Raw genomic sequence first — 10,977 nt, 5'->3', positions numbered from 1 at the left:
TGACAGTTTAGAATTCATAGGTGAGTATACTAAAACAGTTATTACAAAGTATATTTGTATTTTAGATTATATCTCATATGCTTGTGAAGGTAGAGGAAAACAGGTGTGTTAAGATATGGAAGTTATAAAAAAGACCCAAATAGAGGCACCGAGGTGACTCAGTTGGCTCAGCATCTGACTCTTGATTTCAGCTCAGGTCATGATCTTGTGGTTCACGAGTTTGTGCCCCACATGGGGCTCTGTGCTGACAGTGTAGAGCCTGTTTGGGATTCTCCTTCTCTCCCTCTCTCTCTGTCCCTCTCCTGCCCATGCTCTCTCTCTGTCTTTCAAAATAAATAAATAAACTTTAAAAAGTAAAAATAAAAAAATAAAATTATAAGACAAATAAAATTATAAGAAAGAAAAATATAATGTCTGAGATGAAATACAGGCTAGATTAATAGCAGATCTGACACTACAAAAAAATACTACACATAAGATATAAAAACTATTGAAAATGACACAAACAAGAAAAGATTGGAAAATTAATGGAGTATCAGTTAGCTGGGGGACAACTTCAAGTGACCTATATTACATAAAATTTGACTTTCTGAAGAATTTAAGAGAGAAAGAATAGAAAAAATTTGAAAAAAAATTTCCAGATTTGATGAAAATTGTAAACCTATAGATCCAAGAAGCTCAAACAACTCCAAGCAAAAGAAACATGAGGAAAACTACATCAAGGCATATCAAAATCAAATTGTTTAAAAATAGTGATAAACACAATGTTAAAGGCAGCAAGACAAAAAGACATTACATATAGAAGGTCAAAAATAAGAATAACAGGAGATTCTCAATGAAAACAATGCAGGCAAGAAGACAATAGGGTAACGTCTATAAAATGTTAAAAGAAAAAAAAAACCTGTCAATCAGAATTCTATATCCAGTGACAATATCTTTAAAAACATAGGCAAAATAAAGACTTTTTCAGACATACAAACCTAAAAGAATTCGTTACCAGCAGACCTGCCGTATAAGAAATGTTAAAAGAAATTCTTTAGGCAGAATTAAAGTAATACTTGGTGGAAAGCTGAATTTACACAGGTAAAGGAATATCACCAGAAATGGTGAATAAATTAGTAATAATTTTTTCTTAATTTAAAAATCATATTAAAAGATAACTGATTGTTTAAAGCCAAAATAACAACATATACAGAAATAGAATGTATGTCAATGATAGCACAAAGGCCAGGAAATTAAAAATGGAAGACTACTTTTGTAAGATTTTTATACCATACATGAAATAGTATAGTACAACTTAAAGATAGACTGTGATTAAAGATGTATACTAAAAATCCTAAAGCAATCAATAAAAAAAAATACTGGGTTCCTGGGTGTCTCAGTCAGTTAAACATCCAACTTTGGCTCAGTTTGTGATCTCACAGTTCATGGGTTCGAGCCCAGCATTAGGCTCTGTGCTGACAGCTTAGCCTGGAGCCTGGAGCCTGCTTCAGATTCTGTGTCTCCTTCTCTCTCTGCCCCTCCCCCACTCACACTTTGTCTCACTCTGTTTCTCAAAAATAATAAATAAATGTAAAAAAAAAAAAAGAAAAGAAAAGCTACCACTAATAAGCAAATATAGGTATCACTAATAAGCAATTATAGGTATCACTAATAAACAATTCTAGGATACAAAATGGAATCATGATAAATATTCATTTAATCCCCCCCCCCCAAAAGCAGCAAAATGAGAGAAAAAGAACTAAGAACAGATGGGACAAATAGAAAATAAATAGCAAGATGGTAGATTTAAACACAACCATATTCATAATCATAATATATAAATGAGCTCATCAACTCACTTAAAGAGCAAATATTATCAGATTGGAGAAAAAGAGAGCCCTAAATGATAGACCAAGGCATAATATCCTAGATATGGAAAAATATGAAGACAAAGGAGAATCCCTAGGCAGGACTAGAGTGTATGTTAAACTTTATTTAACAAATATTTATTGAGGGCTTACTATATATGTCAAAAGGCTAAAAAGGTGGATAAAGTTGAAGAACAGGTTTACTATATGTACCTGAGAAAACTGGAAGGATAGGGGGCTTTGTTTGGAGGATAATGTTTTCATAAAAATTTTAGAGGTATAGTAGTTCTGGGAGATGAGAAAGTCTAGTTCAATTGTGTCAAACATCAGTATGCATATCAGTTGATTCAGGTGCTTTTTCAAATGCAAATGTTGCAGTCTTACCCCTACCCACCCCCCCAGCAGTTCTGATTCAGTAAATCTGGGATGGAGCCTGGGGTGAGCATCTTCAAAAGGAGTCAAGGGTATAACTGTGTCCATGAATGGCTTACTTAGAGTAAAAATAAAGATTTTCTAGATACTTGGGTGTTAGTTCTCATTTGAAGATGGAAGAAAATGACGATTTTAAAAGGAGATGAAAGTTGTGTACCGTATAAGGAAGTCTTCAGGTGTTTTGAAATGGAAGGTCTGAGCAGGCTGTAAATGATATATGTGTTAAGAAGTCATATAAGAGAGTGTCTTGAGCCTAATTTCATGTGTTTTATTTTATTTTATTTTATTTTTAATTTTTAATAATGTTTATCTTTATTTTTGAGACAGAGAGACAGAGCATGAGCGGGGGAGAGGCAGAGAGAGAGAGGGAGACACAGAATCGGAAGCAGACTCCAGGCTCTGAGCTATCAGCACAGAGCTCAACGTGGGGTCGAACTCGTCCATCGTGAGATCATGACCTGAGCTGAAGTCGGATGCTCAACTGACTGAGCCACCCAGGCGCCCCTTGATGTGTTTTAAACAAGATCTTTGGAACTTCCATAAAATGGTTTGGTTAAAGTAGAGAGTATTTGGGCAGTAGTGATTTAGTGAAGGTGCTTTATGGTATAAACATCCTACAGAATAATAAAAAACAAAACAAACATATTAGATGGGAGAAATTGAATGCCATAATAATAACTAATGTTTACTGAGTATTTATTATGTGCTAGGCACATTACTTTACATGTAATAGCTCTTTTGGTCTTCATGAAAACTGCAGGTTTTTTAATTCTCATTTTATAGGTAAGGAAAATAAGGTCAAGATAGATTAATATGTCCAGATGTCACACAGATAATAGTTAAGAGGCTACTGTCCAACCAGGAGATGATGAAGTTTGAAGTAAGGCATTCTAATGAGTGTTAAGAACAAAAGGCAAATTTGAGAAATAGTAAAGAGAAAAGTTTATGGAAATTATAAATGATGAAATTGGTGGAGAGTGAAGGAAAGATAGGATTTGAAGTTGACTGGCAATTGTTCGGGCTACCAGTGAAAGTATACTGTTACTAAGAAACATAGGAAATGCAAGGGGAGCCTACCAAGCATAAAACGTATGGTAGGGGTGTGTGTGTGTGTGTGTGTGTGTGTGTGTGTGTGTGTGTGTGTTTGCTGAGAAAAGGATTTGAGAGTAAATATAAGTTAATTATACATAAGATAAGAATTTCCTACTGAGTTGGAGATGCCTTTGGGTCAAACACATGGGAAAACACATGGGAAATATGAGTAAAGAATTCTTGAAGCAAGTGGCACTGGACTGTAGATGTTATTGAAGCCAAAGAATACTTTCAGTGGTAGTAATAAAATACCTGACCAATAGCAGCAAGGCAATAAAGACATTTAATTATCTCTTAAGACAAATATTTTGAAGGTGGGCAATTCCAGGGTTGGCAAGGTGGCTCAACAGCCCAGGATCTCTCTCTGTCTTGCCATCTTCAATATATTGGTTTTTGATCTTGGGCGTGTCACTCATGGTTGCAGCATGGCTATTGGCAGCTCCCCGAAACATACATTTATAGACAACCTTTAAAATGAAGAAGGGAGGGGCGCCTGGGTGGCTCAGTCGGTTGGGCGTCCGACTTCGGCTCAGGTCATGATCTCACGGTTCATGGGTTCAAGCCCCGCATCGGGCTCTGTGCTGACAGCTCAGAGCCTGGAGCCTGCTTCAGATTCTGTGTCTCCCTCTCTCTCTGACCTTCCCCTGTTCATGCTCTGTCTCTCTCTGTCTCAAAAATAAATAAACATTAACAAAAATTTAAAAAAAATGAAGAAGGGAATGGCACTGACAAGGTCTCCTTGCCTGACTTTTTTGTTGTTTTTCTAATTAGAAGGTATGACCCTTCTTAGAAGCACTTAGATACCTCCCCTTAGGTCTCAGTGATTAGAACTTGATTCCTTGGTCCTCCCTGGCTCAAGAGAGTATGAGAAAATAGGTATAATGAAAAGTAAAATGAGGAGCACCTGGGTGGCTCAGTCAGTTGAGCATCTAACTCTTGATTTTGGCTCAGGTCATGATCACATAGTTTGTGAAATAGAGCCCTGAGTCCAAGTCTGCACTGGCAGGACAGAGCATGCTTGGGATTTTCTCTCTCCCTCTCCCTCTGTCCCTCCCCTGCTTATGTTCAATCTCTCAAAATAAATAAGTAAACTTAAAAAATAATAAAAGTCAAATAAGATTGTCATTACTGCCTTGGATTAATAATCATTCATCCCCCAGGACTAAGCATATTTTGTGCCTCTGCCCGAGGGGGCGGGGGGAGGGGGGAGAATCAGGGTTTTGTTCAAAGAAGAAAAGGAGGAAAATGGTCTTTTGGTAGTTTTGGATGAAGAGTAGATGAACTCACCCACAGAGAGCATTTAAAATTTTTTTAAAATTTATTTATTTTGAAAGAGAGAGAGAGGGAGGGAGAGAAACTGCCAGTGGGGGAGGGGCAGAAAGAGAAGGAGAGAGAAAGAATCTCAAGCAGGCTCCACGCTGGCAGTGCATAGCCTGACATGGGGCTCAAACTCACAAAACCATGAGATCATGACCTAAACTAAAACCAAGAATCGGACACTTAAACATCTGAACCGCTCAGGCGCCCCCCACAGACAGCATTTTCAATGAATGAGAAAAAAATGTTGAGAACAGACGATGAAAACCCAAGAGTGATCAATATGTAAAGAATTATTAAGAGGTAGAAGAGGATATGATGGGATTGAAGAGGAATAGTCTGAAAATGTCCACTCTCAGTTGAGAACCACAGGTCTATAGGGCCAGTCTTCAGGAAAGACTGTAAGAAGACAATACTAGGTGAAATGGATCTTGAAGACTGGATATCATTTGGGCAAGCAAGCTGGAGGGAAAGAAGTTCCAAGTAGTGTTATTTAAAAGCAAGGAGGGAAGATTTCAGATGTGCTTAGGCACACAGCATGTGCTCTAGTCTGGCTCATGTTAAAGCATATGAGTGCAAGTTACATTCTTTTGAGTAGGGGGAAAATCTAATCAGAACTGAGGGCTAGGAAGATTATTGGCCATCTGTGTGTTGGGTGGATTGGGGCAAGGAGAGATTGGAGGCAGGGATAACAATAATCCAGGGGAAAAGCATAATAAATGACTAAAGAAAGTAGGGCAATGAGAAGGGGGACAGAGCAGGAAGGTTATAAGAGATCTTGTGGAGATGGAATTGGGAAGGCCTCGTGATAGTTGGATGTGGGAGGCTCATATCTTTCCCTCCTGCTTTAAAAGCTATCCGTGATGGCATGAACTGTATTCAACTTTGGAGCCTGGATGACTGGAAGGTTGCTGATGGCATCAGCAGAAAGAAGGAAGACAAGACAAGCAGGTTTAAGAGGGAAGATTATGTGCTTGAATTTGGACCAACTGGCTTGAAGTAAAGGTGATGAACCAGATATGGGCCTTTGGAAATAAAGTTCTGGAGATCAGGAAATAGATTAAAATTAGAGGCATAGTTTTGTAAATTATCAGACTAGAAGTAACAGTTGAAATCACCTAGGAACAGAGTATAAAGCAAGGAGATTTAAGGTCAGATTCTGGTGGGATCATTATCTTGTCCACATCTAGAAGGCCTGAGGAAAAAAGAGTCATGATCATAATTGAAAGAAAAGGACATGTCAGTAAGACTGGAGAAAGTCCAGAATAGCACAGTATCATGGAAGGGAAGGTTTTCAAGGAGAGAGTGGTCAGCTTTAAGAGTCAGGGTGGGAGGTGCCCTGAGAGACTGTAGAGAACTAGCAGGAAGATTTACAACATTCTTTCAAGAATTAGCTTATTTTTAAAAATCTGGAAGAGGGGCACCTGGCTGGTTCAGTTGGTAGAGCATACAACTCTCTATCTTGGGGTTGTAGGTTTGAGCCCCACTTGGGTGTAGAGATTATTTAAAAATAAAAATCTTTAAAAAAAAAAAAAAAGAACCTGGAAGAAAGATTCCATAAATTCTCCTCATATTTTTTTAAATTTTTTAAAATTTATGTAAATTCTATGTCACACATGGGGCTGGAACTCATGACCTCAAGATAAAGAGTCACATGTTCCACCAACTGAGCCAGCAAGGCACCCCAGATTTTTTCTTGGCTAATAAGTGATGTGTTTTTAATATTCCCGAATTTCTATTGTTGTACCTTCATTTTATATCCTTCACTTATTAGTCATGGAAAATGAGTAGCTGGTACTTGTTCTAAGGTGATTAGGATTGAAAGATTCATAGGAGATATGTGGGGCATACACAGGAAGCCTCTAATGCTGGGCGCTGTGCATGTATTAACTTGTCTCTCTCTCTTATACTTCCAAATGAACTGCTCCTTTTTTTATATTAGTGATTAGAAAAAAATCAATCTGAGTTTCAGAGAGATTAAATAACCTGTGAAAGTTTGTACATTACAAATCAGTGCAACTGGGTATACAAATTCAGATCTGCATCTAAAGCCGGTGATTTTCCCCAATCTGTGTCATCCCTTTGTTTGATGATTATTTATTAAATAGCTCCTCAGTCTTCTCTTAACTTACTTTGGATATTGCTCTAGGATTAGGCTTGAGTCCGATTTGTTCTTTGAGGGACCTAAATAAAGAATCAAACTAAGGGGCGCCTGGGTGGCGCAGTCGGTTAAGTGTCCGACTTCAGCCAGGTCACGATCTCGCCGTCGGTGAGTTTGAGCCCCGCGTCAGGCTCTGGGCTGATGGCTTGGAGCCTGTTTCCGATTCTGTGTCTCCCTCTCTCTCTGCCCCTCCCCCGTTCATGCTCTGTCTCTCTCTGTCCCAAAAATAAATAAAAAACGTTGAAAAAAAATTAAAAAAAAAGAATCAAACTAAGAAGAAAGTGTGAAGGAGTTGTAAAAACACTAATCTTTTTTTTTCCCCCTTTGGCCAGAAATAGTTTATCCAAAGATTATTGAGGTATTTAGTGGCAGCTGGATGTGAAGGCTGCTACTGCTTCCATGTCCAACAAGAACTCTTTGGATAATTACCTTTTCCTTCCTTGGCTATCACCACTCCTGGGCATAAGGGATCATCCAACTTGGTTTTCCCCTACATTTGATGGGGCAGCCAATGCTCTCTGATAAAGTGAGTCTAATTTTACATGAAGATTAGGTTCTAGAAGATGTACAGTAAGGCTAAAAATAGGTCCAGTGGGTGTAAAATGTCCTGGAAAACTTTATATATTTCCCATAAAGTACAATATAAATGATTTTTGAATATTTAATTTAATTTAATCCTCTTAAATTTACTATTTGCAATTTTAATTTGAATATTTAATTTTTTTGGTGTGTGTGTGTACATGTATGTAATGGGATATATATATATATATATATATATATATATATATATATATATGAAATATAAAAAGATAGAACTTTGTAGTATTTTTCATTTGAGAAATAAAGAGAGGAATGATTTTGTTCCCCTAAATTGGTAGAGTGGAATTTTAGAGTACACTTCCCTCTACTCTTTATGACAGAAAACATCATTGCTTTCTGCTAACTTTTTCCCCAAGTCCCAGGAACTGGGAAAATTTGTGAGTTTCCCTTCCTCTAGATAAGATTTAGTAAGAATCAGAAGAGAAATTCTGCAAGTAGTTGGTATATAATTTTCATAATGATAACAACAATAGACTGTTCAAACAGTGGTGACAAAAAGGAGTTGAGCTCTCTGGGGCTCTGAAATCAATCTCAAAGCTAGTGTGGGTATGTTAGAACTATTTTGTCTCTTCTTCAAGTATAGTTAAAGTCCCTGCCTACAGGTAAAGATATGAAATACATTAAATTTGGAGAATTCAGCTGCCTTTAGTATCTTTTTTTTTTTTAATGTTTATTTTTGAGAGAGAGAGAGAGAGAGAGACAGAGCACAAGTGGGGGAGGGGCAGAGAGAGAGGGAGACACAGAATCCGAAGCAAGCTCCAGGCCTTGAGCTGTCAGCACGGAGCCCGACCCAGGGCTCTAACCCACAAGATGCAAGATCATGACCTGAGACGAAGTCTGATGCTCAACCGACTGAGCCACCCAGGCACCCCTCGTATCTTTTAACTGTGACTTTCTTGAAGTGTAGTGCTGTTGGCAGAGTAACAATCTTGGTTGATGATGACCCTCTTCATTTGAAAAAAAACATTTTGGGTGTCTAGGAGGGAAGCTTTGGGAGAGTTTACATGTAGCAATGCGGGAGAACTGTGGGACCCTCCTCTCAACATTGGAGGGAAATGGGAGGGCAGACATAGCCAGATTGCTCTCATACTCTTCTGGATATGTTCATTCCCTAATTCCTCTTTCACTTCTACCTTCTTTTAAAGCTCTTTATATCACCTTCTCTCTTCCTCTATTGCTAACATCAAAAGAATCCTTAGGTAGTCATTGGATCTAGAAGTCATTGACAGGCATGCTCTAGAATTGACACATTAATTAATTCTGGTCTAATGTCCTATCACGCTTTTTTCCCTTTTCATGCCCTATTTTCTCCTCTTAAATTTACTATTTACAGCTTGATTCTTAAAAGTAGTATGTTTATGGAGATAAAATTCATATATCATACAATTCATCTATTTAAAGTGTATAGTCCACTGGTTTTTAGTGTATTCACAGTTGTGCAATCATTACCACGATCCAATTTTAGAACATTTTAAAATTTATTTATATTTTAAAATGTTTATTTATTAATTTATTTTTAATATTTGTTTCTGAGACAGAGACAGAGCATGAACAGGGGAGGGGCAGAGAGAGAGGGAGACACAGAATCTGAAACAGGCTCCAGGCTCTGAGCTGTCAGCACAGAACCCAATGCAGGGCTCGAACCCACAAACTGTGAGATCATGACCTGAGCCGAAGTCGGATGCTTATCCGACTAAGCCACCCAGGTGCCCCTAAGTGTTTATTTTTGAGAGAAAGATGTAAAGAGAGAGAGAGAGAGAGAGAGCTAGTGAGGGAGGGGCAGAGAGAGAGGGAGACAGAATCTAAAGCAGGCTCCATGCTCTGAGCTGTCAGCACAGAGCCCCACATGGGGTTTGAACTCACGAACCAGTGAGATCATGACCTGAGTTTAAGTCAAGTGCCACCTAACTGCCCCTAATTTTAGAACATTTTAATCACCCCAAGAAGAAATTCTGTACCCATTAGCCATCACTCCCCATTACCATTGGGAACAACCATCCATTTTCTAGACATTTCAGAAAAATGGAAATCATACAATATATGGTTATTTTTGACTGTCTTATTTCATGTCTTATAGTGTTTTCAAGGTTAATTCATGCCCTATGCAAGCATGAATCAGTAATTCATTTATTAACGAACGATATTTCATTGTGTAAATCAGTGCATGAACATTTTGCTACCTGGATTAATGTTTGTTTTCTGTTTCCCACGCTAAAATATGAATTCTATGAGCATGAGAACATTTTTGTTGTTTACTACTTTATGCCTAGTATTTTGCCCAGCATCTGACATGTAATAAGAGATCAATAAATTTGTTGAATGATTGAATCATGCATTCACCTAACCAACATTTGTTAAGCAGCCCCTACACACATTTTTGTTCAACACTGGGATCTGTCTTTACAAATCTCCTAATCTAATGAAGTACTATCTGTGCAAACACATAATTAAAAGAAAATTGAATTTAATAAAGGCTATGGATAAAGCACAGTGCACAGGTTCAAGTTTGCTTGAGAGACTCTGCAAAGACTTCCTAGCAAAGGTTTCATTTGAGATTGACAAAAATAGGACATTGCCATATTGACGGAGAGAACACCTCAACCAGAAGGGCCATTAAGCAAAGGCCAGGAGCCTGACCTGAGCCGCTGGGCATGGAAAAGTAGCAGTGCTGTATCTTTTGTGCTGCGGAGAGGGTCCCACAGAGGATGAACTGGGCCAGCAGGCAAGGCTCACATCAGAAAGAATTCTATATGCTCCCAGGATTAAGGATTATTCTTCCAGATACACAAGAAACTGGCAAAAAAAAAAAAAAAAAAAAAAAATGGTTGTATCTGAGGGTGGGCCGTGGGACTAAAAATCAAGGATAGGAGAAGCCGAGGTTGGTAAACTTTTAAAAACCAGACACATGCTCTTTACATTAAAAACATACGTTTAAAATTTTCTGCTTTCGATGACGGGAATCCACCGTAGAATTCTGAACAGGACTTTCGGGAAAGTTACTTCGGGGATGGTGGGAAGTGAGGCGGGCGCGCAGCCAGCTCAGAGGGAGTGACAATCACGATCTATTCATTTCGTCCTTCTCCTTGGCATCCCCACACGCGGATGCACACTCACAGGCACTAACCGAGCGAGGGGTAACATGTGGAAACGTGTCTGCAACACTGGCACCTCTCAGGAGTGAGGGACGAGGGCGGCTGGGGAGGGCGCTGGGTCTTACTCGCGGTGCTGGGAGTGACTCTACCCTCTGGGGGCGGTCTGGGGGAAACACAGCCTCGAGACTCTTCCTGCTGATGCAATCTGCTAGAGAGAGAGCCGGCGAGCTCCGCTGCGGGCGGACCAGTCAGCAATCTCGCCCGCCACGTGTGGCCGCCGCCGCGCCGGCCCGGTGCCCAGCCATTCATTCCCGCAGCCGCCGCCGCGCGCCCCGGTCGCCCGCGCCCGCGCAGCCCCAGAGCGCCTGGGACGCCCCGGGCTTGCCCTGCGCGCCGTTCCAGCGCTCTTCACGGCCCGCCGAACCATGAAGGT

At 39.5% G+C, this 10,977-nt stretch overlaps 1 protein-coding gene across 2 annotated transcripts in view; it reads left to right on the top strand.

The window, feature by feature from the left end:
* Nucleotides 1-10,759: 10,759 nt before the first annotated feature.
* The window catches only part of BCAT1 (branched chain amino acid transaminase 1), a 99,929-nt gene continuing 99,711 nt past the window's right edge, over nucleotides 10,760-10,977 (top strand). For both annotated transcript variants that reach the window (XM_049625190.1, XM_049625189.1), the window contains exon 1: nucleotides 10,760-10,975. In XM_049625190.1, the coding sequence (XP_049481147.1) occupies nucleotides 10,970-10,975 (6 nt within the window). In that variant the 5' untranslated portion in view covers nucleotides 10,760-10,969. The remainder of the gene's footprint in view (nucleotides 10,976-10,977) is intronic.

The sequence above is a fragment of the Panthera uncia genome, chromosome B4 (assembly GCF_023721935.1).
Source record: "Panthera uncia isolate 11264 chromosome B4, Puncia_PCG_1.0, whole genome shotgun sequence".
Taxonomy (NCBI): domain Eukaryota; kingdom Metazoa; phylum Chordata; class Mammalia; order Carnivora; family Felidae; genus Panthera; species Panthera uncia.
Note: the sequence above shows the minus strand (reverse complement) of the source record. Positions and strands in the feature narration are given on the sequence as shown.